This window comes from Chrysoperla carnea, chromosome 2, assembly GCF_905475395.1.
Source record: "Chrysoperla carnea chromosome 2, inChrCarn1.1, whole genome shotgun sequence".
In the NCBI taxonomy this organism is placed as follows: Eukaryota; Metazoa; Arthropoda; class Insecta; order Neuroptera; family Chrysopidae; genus Chrysoperla; species Chrysoperla carnea.
The window spans coordinates 67,085,661-67,109,287 of NC_058338.1; the positions used below are offsets into that span (position 1 = coordinate 67,085,661).

The window sequence follows — 23,627 nt, forward strand, 5'->3', positions numbered from 1 at the left end:
AAAAATTAATGGCTTTTTACAGGTGTTTTTAATTGAGCTTCTCCAATTCGTTGCTAGATGTCACACATTTGTTGGGGTATTAAAGCACGAGATTTAAATTTATTTTTAAAGGCCAATCAAAATATTCAAATTCATAACACGATAGATTAATGATGGATTTATGCATGGGGACTATATACTTATCTCTACACTCCATACTATATCACAGATTAATGTTTGTGCACTCTGTATCACAAAGAATTCACGTATTTTATCATTCTAAGTGATATAGCTATAACATTATATATAAATTACATGTACTGTTATTGTAATATCACTTAGAATGGTTCAACTTTTGAGTTTATTTTTACTTACCTTTTGACGTACCTAAAATCCAAAACATTGATTTTGCTCTATATCACACCAAAAGTTTATCTAGTTTTAATAAATCAAGTATAATCTAACTAAATTTGGATAATATTTTCCAAATTTTTTGTTATAATGTTATTGCTATATGTTAAGTAACCTAGTAGTCTAATTTGGTACTATCGAAAACGGACCCCACTTTCTGATTTTATTAGTACGAATTAATATCGTCAGTTGGCGGGATTTATTTGATTTGAATATGATTTGAATTTTACGTGATGGTAAAGCAACAGTGTCTCGTATCAAAACTATTAATTTTTCTGCTTTGGATCCTATCGTAAAACAAATTGCAACGAAAATTTTGAAAATAGTCAAGAAAATAAAATCAAATTATTTTCGAATAAAATATTTGATCAAAACCATTCGATAAAAACGTAAACCCAAACCTGAAGCCGAAGGCCCAAGCCTGACCGAAGACCATCTAATTGATCAAGAGATGGAAGTAAAGTTTGTGATTAGCGGGCGAGCTAAGCGGAACCAAGTAGAGTATGGCTATTAACGAATTGAAGCTGCATGCGATAAATCTAATTGTCCTAGAAATAGGAGTAAAAAGTTTGCGTTTAGCAGACGAGCTAAGCATATTATAGCTTTTAATGAATTGGAGCTGCAGGTTAATTATGATTAATAAGCGCTGATCAAAAGTTATAAACAAATAAATTGTAGGTGCAACGAAGTTCACCGGGCCAACTAGTCGAAGATAAAGGTGATTTTTTTATCAATAGCCATTAGCTCAATGACCAAGTGTAGTACAGAAAATAAAAAACATATCTAAATGGAACAAAATAATCTGATTAAATTTCCCTTGTATTGATAAGGCCAGAAAACTTTTAGATAAACAGAAAAATCAAAAAAAATTTCCTTTGAGCTATTCACAAAGTTATAGCCTTTCAATAATCACCAATGTGTGTATTACAACACATTTTTAATTATGTCAAGGTTTGTTTTTTTAAACAAACGTGTATATTTTTAATAAGGAAACTTAAAACTTCACTGCTTAAAACCATTGAATTCTGCAACATCTTAAATTAAATTAAATATTATAATAACTGTAGGAGTCAATGACTTTTGAAAAAGATCATATAGGTATTAATATTTCAATTTATACATCTTTGTCCCTTGCAACTATTTTCGTTATTGTTTGGTATTCGCCTTCCTGCTTGGCCACAACATAATAGTACAGGAGCCGATTTCGGGTATCGTTTTTCAACCATCTGTTTGCCGAATGAAAGTTATTTTTTATGAAATATTAACAAATATCCCTGTAATGGGTTGCCTAAAAAAATATGATGAACTTTTAATAAAAATATCAAAACTTCGAAAGATTGCAAACGTTATTTTTTACCGATATTTCGTGGACAATCATACACCACCATGTTTGCAATAAAATTATCTTTATTTAGATATGCGAGTCAATGAATTAACAGACGAACATGATTACTATTATCAAATTGAATACCATTTGTAAACTATCTCGTTAGTCAAAAATATGAAGTAAGAAGAGTTTTTACGGACGTTCTTAAAGACGCCTGACTGGCTGTCGACTTAAATCGGCTGTCATCACGTATACACACGACAACAACAACTAATAAATCTCTTTCTTTGTCTTATACATAAGAAAGTCCATAAAAACTCTTATTACTTCATATATTTTATATGGCTAACGAGATAATTTACAAACCAGTATATGTAATAATAGTGAACAAAAAGACGCAGTAAACTCAGTTACTGCATATTCTTATGGTTTTTACTTTCGAGTAGATGAAAAGTCGTTAGATATGCAAGTCATTGAAAACTTCCAAAAAATTTTGTTCTTGGACTTTCACTAAAGGTAGTCTTGACCACATTTTTTTAGACAACCCATTGCAGGCATATTTGTTAAAATTTTATATTTCATAAAAAATAACTTTCATTCGGTAAGATAATGGTTGAAGGTCGATCTTAATTCGGCTCTTAGACTATAATCAATAGGATCGGTTAATATTTGAAAAAATTTTCTACTAAATCCTATCATTGAAAAAACTTAATAGCTAAAAAAAGAGGACAATCATAATATTTTTAAATTTGTAATTTTTATTCATTTGATATATGATCCAAAATAAAATTTTTATGTTCACACAACGATATAAATAAAATTGAACAATAAAATTAATATGCAATTATAATTGGATTTATTAATTGCAATGCAAAGTTAAAAAATAATAAATTTTAATTATCCATTAAATATAAATACCCATACATTTTTTAGATATGTACACTTTCGGGGAAAATTTTTGAGACTATGTACATAAAATAATCTAAAATAAAATATCAATTATGAATTCCATCTTACAAAATTCTAAGATGAAAAGTCATTTACAGTTTTTCGATCTGTTTCAACGTTAACGATTAAACGAAAAAGCGTTGTTAGCTGTAGTTTTTTTGCAGAGTTTACGCTCTGAGTTCTAAAATAAAAAATTCAAACTTCTCTGTAATTATTAAACGTATCGGAGAAATGTCCTGATGATAAATAAAAAAGCTGCATTAATATTTTGTTTGTCACAAATTCATATATACTCAAACTAAAACTCAAAGTCATTTTTTACGTTCTGAATACAACGTACAAATTTCAGCTCGATATCTCTTTTTGTTTTTGAGTTATCGTCATGACGGACAAACGAAATTATAAAAATACAAAGTTTTGTTTGAAGCATTAATATTTCTAAACAATAACAACTTGGGGCTACATTAAATATACCTTGATTTATTTCCTATATACAGGGTATAAAAGTCGCGACTCTTTAAATTAAATAACTCAGATAAAATTATCTTGTACCTATGTCACGATTCAACTGAGAACATGCTTTTTTCATTTTTAAAAAACTAACTATGCCAAATATTATCTAATATAATTTTATATTATGCTCTAAGGTAGCAAAATGGTTGCAATAAAGGTTCCACCCAAAAATTCGATGTTAACTTTCAACGTATCTTTACGTTTTAGGATCCCTTAAAATAACATTTTTAGCAATTAGCCTTGATAATTTAAATTTCAAATATGGGTTAAAAATTGCGTGGGAGCTAGGTCTAACCGGAAGTAAAACTTACCCTACAACTTTTCCGGTTTTGATTGTTACTTTTTTCTCAGTTATAAAATTTCGAATACCATTGCTTCTCTGGAAATTTGTTAAAGAACCTTTTTTATGTAAAATTAACTCACAAATAAATTTTATAATAGCTAAATCTGCCATAAACTTAATAGTTTACGAAATATTTGAAAAAAGCCTATTTTGACCATGAATAATTTTTTTGCGCACATGATTTAGCAATAGACTTTTCATAGGATGCAAGAGCCAAATAAAGATAATCCCGGTGAAAAAACTTCACTTGGATTTTTTAAGCAGAAAAAGCTTTATGTTCCTGGGTTATAACGTTGAAAAAAAAAATTTATTAGGCTCTTACTTAAATATAGGTACAATAACATTGAAATTAGAAAATTTTCTTTCTGGGATAGACGAACGCTTATTGGCCGTACATTTTAAAATTATTTTTGTAATGTACACGGTGTCCGTAAAACACGAAAAGTTTCAAAATTGTGATTTTTTAAATGGAACACTCTGTACTATAATTTTATTTTCAAGTTCTCAAAAATTTTAACGTACAAATTCTCATGCTTATATCCGATTTTCAAACCAAATTCAACTTGGAGTTCACTACAATGAATTGGACTCCAAGTATGGTTGTTCCAAAATTATGACTAAAGAATTACAAGTTTTAAAGGATAATAACTTGTTTAACTTAAATAGAACACACTGTATTTTATACATTTTCCGAATGAAAACTGATTTTACGAAAATTATTTTGAAAATGTACAATCAATAAGCCTCCAAGCGGTTTAGCCATAATCTTTCGTGATATCCCTGTATACAGAGTATATAAAAACTCTGGGTGAAATATGATTTATTTGCAAATATTACTGCAGAGTAGTAATATACATGTACATGAAAAGAAACTGAATTCTAAAAATCATTTTACTTTTAATGGTCCCTACTACTTATACTATATCTTTGATTCAAATCAAAATACGTATGGCGTAGGTGATTTCTCTTATTCATGCAGTTTGGTATAAACTTTACAAAGAACCACATATAATAATTAATTATATATAAGATAGGATAGTACCTACCTATGTATAAAATTTAATATTCATCCGTTTATTATATAAATACAACGGATTCATATTAAAATATATTTTATTAAAATATATTGTGGTGATACCGTTACGAAAGTCTTAAGTGACTATACCAACCAACCAGTATAACTGAAATCTATATATGTAGATAGTGTTGTTTGTTGTTGTTAAACAATTTATTTTAAATTAAAAATGTTTAAGTTTAATTTATATTGTATTTTAATTTGTATATTTCAATTAATTTTATCAATTGAAAATCAACATCAACATATACCACAGGTATACAAATATTTATTTTAGTAAAGATTATCAATTTTAATTATAAAATCATAATTTTAATTTTATTGTTGTTTTGAAATAAATTGAGGAAATCACTTAAAAATTACTCAGTTAATTTTAATCATATAAATTCACATGATTTTCTTTAAATATAGACTTAACAAGTGAAGACAAACAATCGACTGAGTTAAATGTTTAAATACCATGTATAGACAGTGTTGTCACATTACACATACATAACTGATATTCCCATATAATACAAACTATACAATTTGCGCCCTCACGGGTAAACAGTGATGTTTACGAAAAAATGTTTCAAACCAAAGTTGCTTATTTTTTTAAAAGGCATATTATTTACATTTAAAGTTTTCTTCTATCTCTAACGATTTACAAGATGAGTCTTATGAATCCAAGATCCAATTGACCTATGTTGTTCATTTACGAACTCGACCTTACTTTTTACGTCCTGAGCATTCTATAAAAAATTGATCTCTTTTCGTTTTTGAGTTATCGTGATGACAGACGGGCAGACAGACAGACGACAGACAGACAACCGGAAATGGACTAATTAGGTGATTTTATGAACACCTATACCAAAATTTTGTTCATAGCATCAATATTTTTAAGCGTTACAAACTTGGGACTAAACTTAGTATACCTTGATATATTTCATATACATGGTATAAAAATTTCGTGTCACAGTGTTTGTGTATAAACTGTGTATAAACAGCGAAATCGATTTTAATGAAATTTTTTTTTGTACATTCGGTAGATATGAGAATAGGTTGTACGGTATTCTTCACCCTCCTACCTCCATTTTGAGGTGGTGAAAAAAGGAATGATAATTTGCATATGTAAGCCCCATGTAAATAATTTTATGGACAAATATGGATTAATGTTTGCTTAAATGTCAATGTTGTTACAAAGATTTTCTTAAATCATTGTGGTTTATAATATTCACAAAAGAGAATTCTAATAATTCTTCTCATAAGCAGTCTGTTAGGAACGTTTCTTTATAAATCGAAAATCATAAACATAATTAAACATTTTATCTAATATTGTAAGTTGTAAAATATATCCAATAAGTACAGTAATTGAAAAAAATATATATATAATTTAGTTTGCTTTCATAATAAAAGAGTAAATCGAAAAAAATTTTAAGAAAATAATAAAATGGAAAAAATAATTGGTAGTTTATTATCTGACACGCTCAATTATTTGTCAAAACAGAATTGTGCTACGCTAACATTTTATTCTTATTACAAGCATTATTTAAAATCATATAATAGGTAATTGTTATTTGTTTGAACCTATTCATAATATAATTTTAATCACTAGAAAGTGGATGTGAAGGCATGATTTAAACCCGCATTCTGAAAACTTGTACATCAACCTAAAAATTTGAACACATATATAGGTAGAATTTTATTTTAACTAGTTTCTAAAAAAAAAAATCGTGTGAAATGATTATAAGGGTCGAAAATTAAAGGTTCTCTAATTATTCATTAACTTTTTTTAAATTGTATACAATAGTATCCTAAAAACGGTTGCAGCACAAAACGGCATTGCTTCAGGTATATAATTGACTTTTTCTAAATACATAATAGTAAGTTAAAACCTTGAAATCAATTTGACGCATTGCAACGTGAGAAGTATACAATAAACACATGTGAAATTAATAACAAATTTTTAATTTCACATGTGAAATCAAAAATTTTTACCATGGCAGATAAGCATGACTTATATATAGTACTTGTAAGTTAATTATAGCTCAAATATATATAGTTAATTATAGCTAAAACTTCTTCAATTTGTAACAAATATAACAAATATAATTAATGGTTGTGTTTAGACAAAATAAGCAAGCTTTTTATGACCAGTGTCGCCCTATTAGCTCAGTTTGTTAAGGCGTAACCAATTCCGTCCGAGATATGCTTAGGATAGCGGGTTTGATTCCCGCGTCGCAACAAAATTAATTTAATTAATAGTTGTGGTGGGCTGATGTAGTGCATGCATGGTATATGCATAAAGGAGGTGCAGTCAGCCTCTGAAATTGAGGAGCTGATAAATTAAATTAAATTATCAGCGGAAACGTGGCAAAACACATATATGGTATCACAATGGGCTCTATAGCCTAAGTGTGTCCTTCGTGGACAGCCAATTTAACCTAACCTATGACCAGTGCTCACTTTTCTTTCATTTACTAAGCGCTGGCTAAAGAAAGTGCTAATACCGACACGCCATATATAAGAATCCATTTTTTCGAGATACATGCGGGGCTAGTACAGGGGCGGATCGTGAATTTGCTAGTACTACTTAGAGGCCTACCTAATTATTCAACGAATTGCCTTTTTGTCCAAAAATTGTTTTCTATAAAGACTTAGTGTTTATATATATATATAGTTATGCCCTTTATATCCACGGGGCCCTAAACTGCAGTCCAAAAAGGCGTTAAGTAGATTCACCGCTGTACTAATACTAGCTTTCCGCTCAGGATGAATTTCTTTGGCTGGACCCAGAAAAAAAAGTGAAACATAAATTTTGATACCAGAACGCATAAAAAAATGACGAAAAACGTGGAAATTTTTTATCAATTTTTATACAATGCCCATAATGAAAATTGGATATTTTTGAATTATATATCTGTATTTTGTATTTTTCATGGCTGCTTACATCAAAACAATATCATAAGATCTTAAAAAATAAGGCAACTATTAGCGCGATCTTTACAAGCCCTCATTTTTTTTCTTCTAATGTACTTAAATAGATATGCATATTTTTTCCCAACTCTTCCACCAAATTTTTGTAAGAATTATATTTTTTAGTTAGAATTCAATTAAAGGGGATTTATAAGATTTGTTTCAAATTTATTATGTATTTATAGATAAAGCTAATAAAAGCATGTTAATAAAATTTACGAATTCTTTTTAATTCCGACCAGCCCTTAATAATTTGGTTTGGAAACCTGGTGAAGAAGTATGTGTTATTTGTGGTCAAATGAATAGATATGGTAATACGAAATATTGCGTAACCAAGTGAAAGTAGAACAATTTTATAAATTGGAATCTTGTTATTAAAGTAATAAAATTGCCAAGGGCAGTTTTTTATTTTTTGATAATATCTTAAAATTGTAGTTACTTACCTAAGTAAAATATTTTGTCTCGAAAATTGTCATAATTATTTAATATTTATTTAAAAATTTAGCCACAAAAACCGTTCGTGACGTCATTTTGTCCGTTTGATAAAAATTGTTTTCAAGATATAACAATCCTAATTATACGCTAAGACAAGTGAAATTTACAAAATTTTAAAAAAAAGGACCCCCTTCTTCGCATTTTCTTTAAACATAGACACTCTCTATCAAATTAGCTTTCAAACAAAAAATTTCGCATTCAAATCAGTTCGCCCGTTTAAGAGATACGGTGCCATAGACAGATACACATAGCGGCCGAACTTGTAACACTCCTCTTTTTGTGTCGGGGGTTAAAAAAAGTTCCTCAAATGTAGATATTTGTGGAATTCTGCATTAACATATAGTATAGTAAACGAACCTTTTTCATATGAAAAAATTCTTTGCTGGTTGTATTGATTTGCGTTTTTTTGCATTTGCTTCTGAAAATTATCTTTTAAAAAATTTTTCTTATATGGTTTAAAGCGGAACTTTTTAGTTTTAACCCCCGCGCCATTGGAATGAAGGGGATTCAAATCGTAAATTAAATCAGATAGAATAATATAACTATATCTAAGAATAAGTATAAAAGTAATCCGAAATTTAAGACATTTTTATTAATAAACTCCTTTATGCACCTCCGCCCACCCTTTCGAGGATTTAAAAGACTCTCAAAATAAATAAAACATTTTTTAAAATTTGATATCGAATTTTTAGTCAAAATGTTGAATTTGTAATCTTAAAATTTCTTCTTCTTCCCTTTATTTTAGCTCACATAATTACTTCGCCGAAATAAATAATACCATTTTTTTGAAAATTTAGGTCTTTTTAAGGCATGTAAGGGTTTTAAAGCTGCTGAACTTGAATTTATGATGACCAATTTCCAAACGCAAATTACTCGCGAAGTATATAATTACCTAGATGTAATGAAATTTAGTAAACCCATTCTAAATATAAAAACGATCAGATCATAATTTTTTTTTAAATTTTATAACTCTAATTATGCATACTACTAAAATTTTAATTTTTTTTAAATTAAAAACCGATAATTATTTCATCAGTTAGTTATATGTAATAATCATCAGACAATGAATAGTTATATAATTACAGGGTATTTGTGTTTTTACCTGAGTCTACGTCATTCGTATCTCTAAAAATTAATTTAAAATAAAAATTTGACTGGAAAAAAAATAATTAAAAGCATAATCACCATACAAATAAAATTTTAACCAAAAAATAAAGGTAATAAAAATAGTAAAACTTACATACAACTTCTACTCTTGAAACAGTAACGCTAAAACAAAAACATTGAAGCTAAATAATAATTATGTTTTAGATAAGTTTTACTGTATTTGCGAAAGTAAAGCTCGAACAAATGAATACATTATAATTAATAAACTGGAAAAAATTTTTAAAAATAATTAGATATATTTTTAATTATCGGACATATAATTTTATACATATTATTATTTATATAAAAGTTGAAAGTGTTTTTTTAATTCAATTAATATTCCTGTGAAAAGAATTTCATTGAAGGTCATAAATCATAATAAAAAATAGATTAATTTTTATTAAAATTATTATATAATTGGCAATATTTAATTTAAATATGAATCGCGATCATAAATGATTTTAACTGATGCTGGGGCCAATGGGGCTCTATCAGGAATCAACCCTGTTTGATTTGCAGATAGGGGCGAAGCAAAGAGTAGTTTAATAGGAGGATATACATTCTGATTTTCTCGATTATACCTGTATAGTAAATGAAAATATTTACCATAAGCAAAATTGACTGAGTGAATTGTTAAAATACCATGTATAGACTGTGTTGATTACACTGTCACATTACACATACATACATGTCACACATACATAACTAATGTTCCCATAGAATACATACTATATAAGTTGCGCCTAATTTGCGCTCTCGCGGGTAAACAATGATGTTTACGAAAAAATGTTTCAAACAAAAGTTGTCTATTTTTTTATAAGGAACATTTTTTACATTTTTTAACAAAAGTTTGTTCTATCTCTAACGGTTTAAAAAATGACCCAATTGATTTATGTTGCCCATTTACGAACTCGATCTCACTTTTTATGTCCTGAACACGCTGTAAAAATTTCAGTTTGATATCATTTTTCACAGACAGATGGACGGGCGGACGAACGGACAACCGGAAATGGACTAATTAGATGATTTTATGAACACCTATACCAAAATTTTTTCCATAGCATGAATATTTTTAAGCGTTACAAACTTGGGACTAAACTTAATATACTATGTATAAATACATGGTATAAAAATAGTATACGTTGATATTTATCTATTCAATAAACAAGGTATAAAAAGTTGTTGGTCACAAAATTAGATATTTATATTTTATAGGCAACTTGTCTTACGTAGCTGTCATATACATACACTAAAACCTAATAATAAACACAATTTTTTTTTAAATCGAACCACAAAGAGTATCTTCTAATATAATCAAAGATTTTTTCTATCATTATACTTATACCAGCTTTACTCTACCAGCCTTCTTCCGAAAATTCTATACTTTTCTTTCTTTTTACTTTTATCAGCTGCCCGCGGATAGAATAACATGTACAACTTTAAATAGTTTTATTTCTTTTATTGAAAATATTAAAGTTTTGATTTTTCATAAAACGACCCAGAAAGAGTTTGATCGCTATGTCTGTGGGTTTGTCTTTTTGTCTATGTGTGCATATCTGCCTGTGGCATATCGTATCTCCTAAACGGATAAACCGGTTTTGATTCTTGTTTTGAAAGGTAATTTTATAGTGTTCTTAGCCATATTTTAAGAAAATCGATTTAATTTCGAGTTAACTAAAAGCGCATTTGTCTGGAGTTCTTTAGATTTTGTAAATTTCACTTATATGCATATTTTACATAAAATCTTATTTTTGTTTCAGCTTCAAGTCACTGTTTATTATGAAAGTTTGTGCCCAGACAGTGTACAATTTATTCGAAATCAACTATATCCAACGTGGAAAGAATTAGGACAATATTTACAAATAAATTTCATTCCATTTGGAAAATCGTCGGTAAGTATTAAAAACATCTTTAAATACTGAAATTTGTTGATGACATCAAAAGTTTAAATTTACTTTTCAAGAAATTTTTTCTTTCGTTTTAGAGTGTCAACGGTGGCCAAAAATTTGTTTGTCAACATGGTGAAAAAGAATGCGTTGGGAATAAACTACAATCATGTACATTAAATCAATTAGAGGGACATAATGATTTGCAAGTTGAATTTGTACATTGTTTTATGACACCTGGCCCCAAAGCAAAAGATGTAAGTACTTATTTATTTTCGAGTTTCACTTTTGTTTCATACCATAATTTAAATTTTAGTGTGCTTCTCTTGTCGGAGCCAATTGGGATGCAGTTAAACAATGTCACAATTCAAACCTTGGTATAGAGTTACAATTAGAAGCTGAAAAATTAACGAATCAAATACGACCACAATTTATACCTACAGTAGTTATAAATGGCGTAAGTATAAGTTTTAATATTATCATGTAATAAATGGTGCCCATCTGATTTTGCTGGATAAATTTCAAATCCGCTGGTTTTATGAACAAGAAAATATTTCCCTTGTAAAAAATTATAATTAATAAGATAAGGGTGACGTGGAAATTACATGATGAAGTAAGTTACAATTTTTTAAGATCATGAAAAGTTAGTTGATAAACGAAATGTCACTCACAATAGTCAAGGATAGAAAGATGACAAAGTAAAGTATCATCTATAGACACAATAGATAAGTGCAATCAAAATACAATCGAAACTCTTGCTGGCTACTGACCAAGAATAGACCACTTAGGAAAACAGTCTAGAGAAATAACATTAAAATAAATTTTGTTTATTATGTAATTTGTATATCTGTTATAAAATTTCCTATAAATAGAAAGAAGGAAAATTATTATATATTATTTTTCTAGCCTGTGTTTAGTCACGAGTACCGCACTACGGATATCCGAACGGATCCAGCGAGTATTATTTAATTACGCCACATATCTTTTTTTGTATCTTACTTTCTTTGAATTGCATGATAACTGTTGCTCAAAACAGTTTGTTGCCAAAAGACATCAAAACTAGAAGCTTGACGAAACAAAATCGATATTAGCATTTGAGATACAGTCTTTCGCTCCTTTAGTTTTATCCATTAGTATATTTTTAATTTTTGTTTCAGGTATTTGATCAAAACCATCAAGATATGGCACAATACAATTTTAAAGGCATTGTCTGTAATCATATACCCGGCGCTTGCTAAATATTTCAATAAGTTTAGAAGAAGATTGAATGAAAAACGGATTATGTATATGTTGGATGAATCAGTCATACCTAGACAAAATTTGTAATTATCGAGAGAGCCTATTTAGCTGATACGTTTGTGTTTAGCTGATATAACGTGACGTTAAAGCTCAACGATCAACTGATAAAAAATGTTGTACCCTAATTTCTTAATCATGATTGTAAATAAGCTCATTAATTCATCCAACTTTTAATCAATTTTCACTCTTTCTGAACGCAGTATTAGACTAGTTGGTGACACGTTTTAGGTATAGAGCTAAATCCGAAAGATATATTAAAATACAATATTTTTTTAGCGTCATGCCGCGTAAAGAAATTCTAATATCATTCAAAAATGTTATTACGTTATACGTTATTTATTTTATTATCTATTGACTTCATCAAAAATACAGAAGTTCCCGATCTCAAATACAGTTTTACTGAGTTACCTAAAAACATAAAGTAAACAAAATAAAAACGTTCAACTAATATTGCGGTGAAGAAATTATATATGTTTTTAGTTTACCACTTTTTCGTCTTGTCGACTAGTCTTACATGGAATTTTAAAAAATATATTAATTCAGTCAAATTAAACATGAAAAAGGCGTGAACGTCAAATCAAATATTTAAATTATTAAAAGTTGTTTGTAATGTAAAGGTAATGTTAAATCAAAGTTTTCAACCTCGGCAGATGACCGGGTTATTCTCAAAAATAAAAAATGTTAACCTTATTATCAGTTTTTGTTGATTTTGACCCGGAAGGAATGGTTTATCATAAAAAATTTGTCAATTCATTTTTAAAGTAGATTACATTTACAACAATTTGAGACAAAAACGCTTTTATAGGAGCGATAGTTAAGTTACAGGATTACTCATACACAGATAACATGCGAGACGAAGATGAAATAAACGATGAATTACCGGAGCTCATCTGGATATTCTTGAAAACCATCCTGACAGTCATCTTGAATCAACCAGGTTCATCAGGCAGGCAAAGATGGATTAAAATAAATACATCTTCAAAACTGATGTCAGTATATTTATTTCTTTAAATATAATTTAACAATTTCATCATTTTCAATATTATTCAAGTTTCTGAAGACCTAGCATTTCCTTGGAAACCCTCCACCTTCCTATCAAGGGACTCCAAAGTGACCTATCTCAACAAAGATCGCCAACTGAGGGGAAGGCAGAAGGTTTTCAAAGAAATGCTAGGTCTTCAGAAACTTGAAAAGTATTGAAAATGAAGAAATTTTGCTAAAGATCCGATCGTCTGCCGAGGTCGAAAACTTAACATTGCCTTCACATTACAAACATCATATAAAAAAAAACCTGATTTATATTGCACATGTATTATATGTTTCCTCAAATTTTGTTATACAGTAATTTTAATGGTTTCGAATCAAAACAATTTGCATCGAAACCATTTTGAAAATTTTTATATTTATTATAGTACGTTACAAAATAATTTGATAATTAAATTAATTCCTAATAAAATTAATAAATTTTATTTTTATTTTCCGTTTATACATGAAGTTATAACATAATTAATAATCTAAGTTCAAAATTAGATAAAAATAATTTCAACCACAAGTCTAAACTTGCGTTGGCGCTCGTACTACCTATGGAGTGTAAAGGAGAATCATATCTTATGGCTGTTTGACTAAAAATGTGTCCACAAAATAGCATTAAATAATGTGGCTATAATGATGCTTGTGTAACAAAAGGGTGTTTGATCTAAGTTTCTCTCTCCTTCTCTAATAACTTGTTTAGTTCTCTATCCTACTCTAATGACTTTGAGCACATGTTTTAAAATGTACACTTTTGATATAACAGCGACATCCTTATTTAATGCTTTACGACGGATACTTTTTATATACAGAGATGGTTCTTCTTCTTTTACTCTACACTCCATAGTACTACCTTTAAATAAATGAATTTAAATTAAAAAGAATTCGAATAATTTCTAGTTCGATACTCAAATGCTTATTTTTTTCCAATCGTCAAGATATCTGAATGTAAATAACTTCTGAATAATAGAGAATCTCGATTTTATAATTCCTTCTTTAAATGTAATGGAGTTAAAAAATTATTTTCTAAAAATAGGTATTCAAGGAAAATTTAATCAAAATATGTTTTAAACAGACAAAAAATTCATTTTATTTATGGTATTTAATAACAAATTTATTTTTCTTCAGGAAATTTTTTTGAAATAATTATTTAAGTTTTTTTACAAAAAATAAAAATTCTACGAAAAATAGCTCAGAAACACACTGAAGAACGTTTATTTTACCGTTCCTTGATTTTAACATCAGCTTTAGCAATACACTGTGTAAAACAAATATTCCTAAAACGGTTTTTATTAAAATGAACCAATTTAAGGAAATTCCCACAAAAATTAGTGTATGATAATATTGGAGATAAAAATTTTCTATTCTGAGTAAGAATATCGTTAAAAAGTACGCAAAAGTTAATTTAACATACAAAAATTTCAAGTAAGTCATTTTTATCCAGCAATTGACTCAATTATTCAATATAATAACATCGATAAAAAAGCAAATCACTTGAAATAGGAGATAATCCTGATGCCGAATTGGCCATATAACCCGTAAAAATGTAAAACCAGAATTGATAGCATGACAAAATTTGAAAGTGAATTAAAATTCAAGACGAAGAAGTTATTAGCAATCAAAGATTGCATTCAAAGGTTGCCCATCTTCCTTTAGCAAAACAAAGTTTTATATATAATCTCTATGGCGATACCCATGTATGACCATGGGTATCGCCATAGTGACTATCTTCCTCTTTGTTTCATTAGGAATTTTAAACGTTCATATCTTACACACCAGTAAAGATTTTTTAAACCAACTTCACTTTTCCATTCGTGTAGTGAGTATTCTTCATCTGATGTGATAAAAAAAATTTAGTCCGACCTCCTATTGTTTTATGAATATGTATGGTTTTCTAGTTATTACTTGGTCGTATTTACTTCAAGAAAAATTTCCACTGTAGTTATATCTCTTTTTGAAATAAGTCATTCTAAGGTTTGTATGTTAAAAATGTAAGTTTTAAGGCATTGATTTAACATCTTAAAGAAATTATTATGTATATTTCGCATTCAACTAACTTAATTAATCATTCAATCAACAGCCTAACCTTTTTACTAAACGGCTTCGTTGAACCAGCGGCGTAAAACGATATACAGTTATTCAATCAAACAGCTAGATAAATTACTTAGAGTTTGATGGATAGCGTTTAATTACTTGCATAGCCTAGCCATTTAAATTGAGTTCCACTTTCTGTCATCTGTCGCTGAAATCTATACACTGTGAATATGATATCGACAAGGAACAACATTGTCGGTATTTCTCACAAGTTCAAAAAAAGTTTTCTATTCAAAATTAGTTTTCACAACAAGAGTCGCGGTACTCAGATACAAGCAATGGCGATATATTTCAGAAAGTCCAAACTCTTTGAGAGAGAAAAATTTAGTTGTAAGCCAGTTGTAAATTAGTGTCGCAATAATAGATGTGCTTGTTTTAAAAACAATATTATTTGTGGATCAAAATGCCATGGGGTTTTAACTTGTCTTAACAAATAATATTTTAATTACTTTCATGTATACTTTGTTATTGAGTTACGCTATTTGATCTCATGATTATTAAATAGTTATATTTTAAATTACGTCAATACACAATAAATATAATAAAACCTATTGTGTGAATGACCTAAGCATCAGCCAGTCAGTTCATTAAATGTTGTATTAGACGCTACAGTTGAATATCATTCAGGCCGCTATTTGAACGGTCTGAATTAATATTTTTTATTAATCCAAAGAAAACGTGTTTTTGGGGGAACTTCCTTAAACGTTAATGTATCCCTCGAGCTAAGACAACAAATCTTTAAAATTACATTTCATCTAAAAATATGTTCTTGATTTAAATTATTAATAAAGCTTAACAAATACTTTACAAAAACGTATCAAAAATATTGTTATTAACGTTCTATTCATTTAATTCCATTTTTAAATTATGGATTTGAAAAATTTGCTGCCATACTACGACCGCGACCTAAAAAAATTAATAGTTAATATTGATAAACAACTCAAAGACAGATTCATATCCGTTCATAACAGAGAAGAATATAAAGGAATTACATAAATGCATTTCTTCATATTCTCAATTTCATTCAATGCATAACTAGACCAGGTGCAAGAGTGACGTAGGAAAGTCAAATTTACAAACTACGACAGAGGCAAACTGTTGATGAGTTAGTTCTATTCCCTGTACGTTTCTGATTTTTCTTTAAAGAAATACCAAAAGAAAATTTTATTCTCACGTTAAATATGAACACTCTTAAAATGACAATGAACATACCTGCAGATTTCATTTGAGAACGTTTTTTCGCCATGTTACTCCAAGTGCTATCAGTTGCTGAAGTATCAGTAGTATAACCCAATAAAGAAGCGGCAGAACCTTTAACTTGACCTGATACTTGACTTTGGGTTTTTGGTCGTCTGATTTGTTCTAACCTTCCAACTGTTGAAGCAGAATCCGTATTGCGATTACTCAATAGTGGAAAATCAATTATATTCGGTGTATATACTCTTTCATTAGGATCTTGGTTTGAGTTCAGACTCATATTAGAAACATATGAAGTCACCGATTCTGTTGGGGAATGCGATCTTTCCATAGGTACTTTCTTAATGGCACCAGATTGGTTTTTACGTTGTAGTAGAGGGGCTTCTGATATTATGGATGGAGCTGGAGTACTACACACCGAATTTGATTTAATTGACCTAGCTTGAGATTTTCTTGAGACAGTTGTAAATTCACTTTCAGCGCGGGACTCACAGCGACTACCCTGTAAAAAAATCAGTAATTTTTCGTAGAATTAAAATTTTTGATGATGTAGAAATATCAACTTTTTTTAAATTATTGGATTTTCTAAAATTAAAGATCCAAAAGTAACTAACTATAAAACAAATATATTCTAGGATACTGTCTTTAATCGATTCAAGAAATTACTCTGCGTATAGACAATATGTCAGAAACTGTGCATTCTATCAACAAATGCTTTTATCGAAATTGGTTTTTAGTTTTATCGAAATCTTCTGCCAATTGGTTGATTTATTTTTATGGTATCGCTCGAAATTCTATATTCGAGCTTATATTTTGAAAATACATCTAGTGGAATCTGTATAAATACACATTTAGTCGTCAAATGAACTGGATTTTCGTGTTATTAGGACTGCTTTATACTATATAGCCCAAAAATAGTAAGAGAACGTCAGTTAAAAAAAACTTACCATATCATTTTTAATTAAACTAGAATCCACTTGTTCGGGTAAATGTTGTCCTAAAATGACTGGAACATCTAAGAATTGTAAACAGTAATCTGATATTATGAAACCCCACCGTTTCACTTTTGATAAACTGCACATATGAAGTACATCAGTTGTTTCATGATACTAAAACATTTAAATTAATTTAAGTCGAAGATATTTGGCAGAAAATAATTTTACATCTATTATTTAGATTTAAGGTAGTACAGCAGTAGGGTAATATACAAGACAGCAGTATCAAAAGTCACAGTTACCTACTGTTTTTTTAACTTTATTCAAAAGTTCATAGTTGCATTAGTTAAACGAAAAAAATAAGATTATTTTATCGTATCGTTTAATAGATATAATTAATGCAAAAATACACGGACTCTTATGACACTTTTTGTTCAATTTTACCGACTTTTATGATTGTTTTTGTTCAATTTTGCCGGGTATCTGCTAATATATAATTATTCTGAAATAATTTAGTTGTATTAAAAACTTTACACTATTCATTACAATGTGAATTAATTTAATTATTTATTCAAAATAAAATGAATCATATAATTAGTATTGAAAATTTTGAAATTTCACTAACTTATTTGATTAATTTTTTGACATTCGAATATTCCTATTTAATTGAAAAGTATGCGCGAAGCGCGGTAAATATACTAGTTGATTCATAAACTTTTTTTTTTTATTTCTTAAAAATAGTTATTAGATTTAAATAATAAATTATAAAGACATACTATGTGAAAAATTATATAAACGATTGAAAAAAAAATCATTGCTGATTTGACTGAAGTGGTAGGGCTTCCATACTGCTTATACTACTTTTAAAAGGAAGGCTCTATTTATAATAATAATAAAATGGTATACATACATCACAGGCCAATCTTTTGTAATAATCGTAAACATCTTTTTCAATTGCTAGTTGAGCAATGGTTGGCGTATCAAATTTATCTTTTGCTGAAGCTGTAGCATTCATTAAGTACATGAATAGTTCTGGTAAACTGAATATTTTAAAATCAATACATATTTCTGAAAAAAAAACAACATATTTAGTAAGAGTCTCATCATCATTTAGTAAGGGTATCAGTCTCCGCGAATATTCTATTAACATTATAAATGCGAAAGTTTGTGAAGATATTTATTACTCTTTAACGTAAAAACTACTGAACGAATTTGGATGAAATTTGGAACATAGATAGTTTATAATCTGAATAGGTATACTGTGTTCCCGTGGGATAATTATTGCTGAGCTTTTTCTTGGTACTTTATATAATTAACAGCTATTTACAAATATTCCACGACAGTTTAAAATTATTTCACCTATAGAAAGTTACATTATCAGCGAGTATCATGGGATAAATTGTTTTTCAAATAATTAGGGTATCGCACCAAAAAAATCAATAAAATTGTGAACAAAAAGGAGGATAGATGAGGTCAAAGAAAGTGAGGTGCTATAACACGATAATCTTTGAGAGTTGAAATTGCCCAACAAAGCGGGTGGGTATCTAAAGTTTTTCAACATAACAGTAATAACTGTTTTAGTTGTATAGTTATCCTACGCACGAATTTTATAATTTTTACAATAGATTATTTAGATGAAATCAGTCCGATGTAGGTTAATAAATTATACTAGCTCGGCCCGTGAGGAATTCCGCTCCCGTAGTTACCGTAAGCCGTGGCTAAAAACAACAAACATAAAATTTCGTAGAAAATTGGTGAAAAGGGTCAAAAATACTTAAATTAATAAATAAAAACTAATATGTTTACCTAATAATGCTTTTAGTATTATATATCTAGAGTATTAGTAGAGCATCTGTAAAAATTAACATATTTGCCTAATAAACTTATTGTTTATTTTTATCTTATTTTTTCGTTTAAATTATTTTTCTACGTAAGCGGTTAATTATTAGACCGTGACTATATTTTTCGTCAAACCTAGACATAATAAGCTTGAAAATGAGAGGTGAATCATGGAATTTAATAAAGGAATAAGGAATATAAGGGTAGGACAGAAAAAAACTTGTTAGAGTAATAAAATATAATAAGAATATATTGAAGATTCGTTTGGTTAATTAATAGACGCTTAAACGTAGCTTTTTATGGGCTAAATAGACCTATTGATAATATTTCTTTAGATAATTAATTATATTATTTAAGAGAAAGGAACATCCTGAGGCGGATCTCCGCAATTATTTTTGATTCTTATAAACTTACCTCTTTCATTACATAATTGACTTAACACTCCCTCAACAATTTGGATCTGTTTTGGTAAAGTATACAAATAAGGTAGAGTACTCTTGTTACAATTATCCTTGAAAAAAAGAAAATATTACAATTATATAAATTTGCGGTCAGAGATTAGACAGCATTTGCCGATTAAAAAAAAAGGAAATAAATCAGATACCTCGGCGGAAAGAATCGTTGACTGAGCAATTATGTGAGATGGAAACTTACCTTCAAGAATTCAAGTACTTGTTTTAAAATGATATTCATGTCTTTTTCACCAAGAGCGTCTGGCGGAATTGGTAATTGATGCGTTTCATCCGAATGCTGTTGAGCTGTTCGAGTATAACCAGTTCGAACTCGACCTATAATTAAAATTTTGTATAATTACAATTTAAATGTTTTTTTGCTAATTATACAGTGTTAATTCAGACAAATTAATTGGCAAACTGAAATAATTGTAATTATAATAATTTTATTGAAGCAGTCAGTTAAATATTGTAAATTTCAGAACTACAAAAAATTTTTTTTCTGAAGGAGCTTCATGCGATATTGTTTGTATTTAAAATACATGTATAGACGCATCAACGACTGTTTTTACTCTGGAGTCCTCAATAACAGCTCCGATTTTGATGATTTTTTAATTTTTTTGTATATTATTTAAAATCAGAAATATTTCAGATGGGGAAAATAATCTGGAGGGGAAATAGACAATCAGTCTAAATTGCTAATGATAAAAATTTGAAATTTCGAGAAGATATTTATTTTATAATGTAGGTGTCATTTAAGAAAGGGTTTTTCGAAATTCATCCCCTAAAAGGGTGAAATAGGGGATGAAAGTTTGTATAAAAATATATATACAAACCATCATTTTTGAGTTCACTACTTAACCCAATTTAAAAATTATTTCATCTATAAAATGATACATTATCAGCAAGTGACATAGTCGTATTTTCTTTTCAAAATAATTAGGGATTCGAACTAAAAGTTAAAATTCATTTAATAGTGAACAAAAGGAAAGTTAAGAGAATTGAAGGCTATAACGTGGAAATCTGCTAGTTATTTATATTGTTTAAACAAGATATGTATTTATTAGCTTCCTGAATTGTAATTTTTCCGTTACTAACATATTGACAAATTCTTATTCCATTCTTCGAAATAAATAGTTAATTTTTTGCCATATTTACTGAATAGTTAGAGAGATGTACATATGATTTACTGATGGTCATGGTAACCGTCTGCTGAGCCTTAAATATGATAGTAGGTAATGTTCCAAGTCGCCCTGTAAGGTTTCTCGAATTTCTATGTGTCATATTCCCTCCCCCCCGGGGGGAGATTTGAAAAACTGTCACTAAGTGATGGTTCTGGAAAGTGTCTGCTTGTTTGATAATTCATTAGATGTGATTCTGAACAGTCATCCTGCAAAGTTTGAGCTCAACAAGTCGTCCCATTCCCGAATTATGCCAAAAAAACCGAAAATGTCGTTACGCGGTAAAAAAATTAGAAGTGATGGTTCGGGAAACTGTGTAAAACTTGTTTGGTTGTGTTGAGGATGTCAAAAGCATCAGGAAAATATGTCTGGCAGAAAAGCAAGTGGTCAGGGCAGCACTTAGAAAATCACGAATTATTCCCTGGGTGGGAATATGACACATAGAAATTCGAGGAACCTTACAAGGCGACTTGGAACATTACCTACTATCATATTTAAGGCTCAGTAGACGATTACCATGACCATCAGTAAATAATATGTGCATCTCTCTAACTAGAAAAAATTAATGCTAGAATCTAGAATCGGTAGGGTTGAAATCTTTTTATTAGGGTAAACGCTATATATTTACTAAACTATTGTAAAAATAGAGAACCTATTTAGAAAAAATACCTGGATTAATTGCAGAATGATACGTTTTAGAAACGCCATCTTTTAAAGTATACTTTGAAATAGCAATTTCAGCAGGATAATAGAAATACTTTTCGTATTCCTTGTCGTAAACTTCGCAAAATATATTTATATCAATGAAAAAAAATTCTTCTTGAACCAACGCTAAAAAATTTTAAAATTAAAAAAAAATTTTAAAATTCTATCTTCTTTTAATAAAAATATAAAAGCATTACTATCGTTTATTAAAGCTATTTCTATTCGTTCTTTAACATTTTTCCGCATTGATTCCTCTTTTTGAGTTTGAATTTCTTTCTCATTATCTAGGTATGCATAGCTTCGACCATATGAATCAAATTTATCACCAGATCCTTTTTGTCTCATTTTTTCCTCGTCAGCTAATTTTTGAAATGGTGCTCGTTGATTCTTAGACATTCTCTAATTGTATGGAGAAAAAAAATTTTGGTGAAAAGTCGTTATTTGGTCATGATGATTTTATATTACCTCCCATTCAGGACCAGCAATTCTGGCTGCTTCAGCTAGGCCTATTGGTCTACCAGGATGTCTATTTTGCACATGAAGCATATAAAAGTAATAAGCACTTGTGGATCCTTTACTTTTCTTCGGAGCCATATTTTAAACAATTTATAAGTTTCCTGTTTAAGTAAGGCTGACGTTATTTTATATGAATGAATGAATGTCTGACTTACAAAATAATATTTATAACAGTTAAAATTTGATTTTAAAAAAATAATCGGTCAATTTTTTAAAATAAAATTTATAAAAACTTTTTATGTATTTATGACTGGCCGGCTATTCCAATTTCGTGCGTTTGATTGCGGAAAGCTTAATAACATGGCCAAATAATTAGAAATTGTTTATACATTTTGAAAATACGAGATAAGTATGATAACCAAGGTTATATTTTAGTTTTTTTTACTGCGGTTTAGCTTTGCTAACTTCCGGTGTATTAGGAAAAATCATAAATGTGGCCGCATTCATATATTCATATCATGGAGGTTATAAAGAAGGAGAACGATCGCTACGTGCTACAGCATTAGCCCGGCTGTCCCATAAAATTTTTAGAATTTATATTTCGTTTTTCAGCCACCAGTCGGTAAGTAGTATCTGCGAAGTTAGCTGTTTATGAGTACAAGTAATCGATCTCCTTCTTTATAACCTCCATGATTCATATATAAGTAAGTGCGTACGCGCCATGAAGGTTATAAAGAAGGAGAACGATCGCTATGGAAAATATTGTCCCCGAAATATGGATAAAATAAGTGAGGCGCTGCGATCGCTAAGTTGTATCAATAAAAGCGGGCTGTTGTGCGCTAATTTGAAATGATATATCAATTTATACATTATGCAACTAACTTCATCTACTTGTACTCATAAACAGCTAACTTCGCAGATACTACTTAATGATGACAGCGCGGCTGGTGGCTGAAAAATGAACTATAAATTCTACAAATTTTCAGGGACAGACGCGCTAATAGGCCTTTTCATCATGTCATAAGCGCAAGTGCAGAGTTTATTTTTTCGTACTGACAGCAATAAGTAGGACTAAGATAGAAGATATTTGTTATTCATTTTATCACATTGGTTATAAATCATTTAGTACGAAACAAATGTGAATCGTGATTTTAAAATGAAAAGCCCTATGCTTTAACACGTAGCGATCGTTCTCCTTCTTTATAACTTTCATGGTACGCACTTACCTCCATATTTATCTCCATAGAGAAGAATCGCCGCCAGAACGATTGATCGCAGTAGATATAGATCAGATCAGGTTCTTATGTGTTATAACCATTAACCATAAAAGCATATACCATCGAGATAAGACCAGTATATATA

At 29.1% G+C, this 23,627-nt stretch overlaps 2 protein-coding genes across 2 annotated transcripts; one reads left to right on the forward strand and one right to left on the reverse strand.

Annotated features, from left to right (window-relative positions):
- Positions 1 to 4,733: 4,733 nt before the first annotated feature.
- Positions 4,734 to 13,786, forward strand: LOC123292086 (GILT-like protein 1). The gene is made up of 5 exons (XM_044872614.1): positions 4,734 to 4,852; positions 10,953 to 11,084; positions 11,177 to 11,335; positions 11,395 to 11,535; positions 12,236 to 13,786. Exons 1-5 carry the CDS (start codon positions 4,766 to 4,768, stop codon positions 12,314 to 12,316), a joined length of 600 nt encoding a protein of 199 aa, XP_044728549.1. The 5' UTR covers positions 4,734 to 4,765; the 3' UTR covers positions 12,317 to 13,786.
- Positions 13,787 to 14,597: 811 nt separating this feature from the next.
- LOC123292296 (protein maelstrom homolog) lies at positions 14,598 to 22,673 on the reverse strand. Its single transcript, XM_044872891.1, has 9 exons — positions 22,275 to 22,673; positions 22,007 to 22,208; positions 21,774 to 21,935; positions 20,126 to 20,259; positions 19,886 to 19,982; positions 18,543 to 18,700; positions 17,645 to 17,806; positions 16,713 to 17,199; positions 14,598 to 16,406 (listed from the first exon to the last, which is right to left on the reverse strand). The coding sequence occupies exons 1-9, from the start codon at positions 22,401 to 22,403 to the stop codon at positions 16,366 to 16,368; spliced, it is 1,572 nt and encodes a 523-aa protein (XP_044728826.1). The 5' UTR covers positions 22,404 to 22,673; the 3' UTR covers positions 14,598 to 16,365.
- Positions 22,674 to 23,627: the final 954 nt, after the last annotated feature.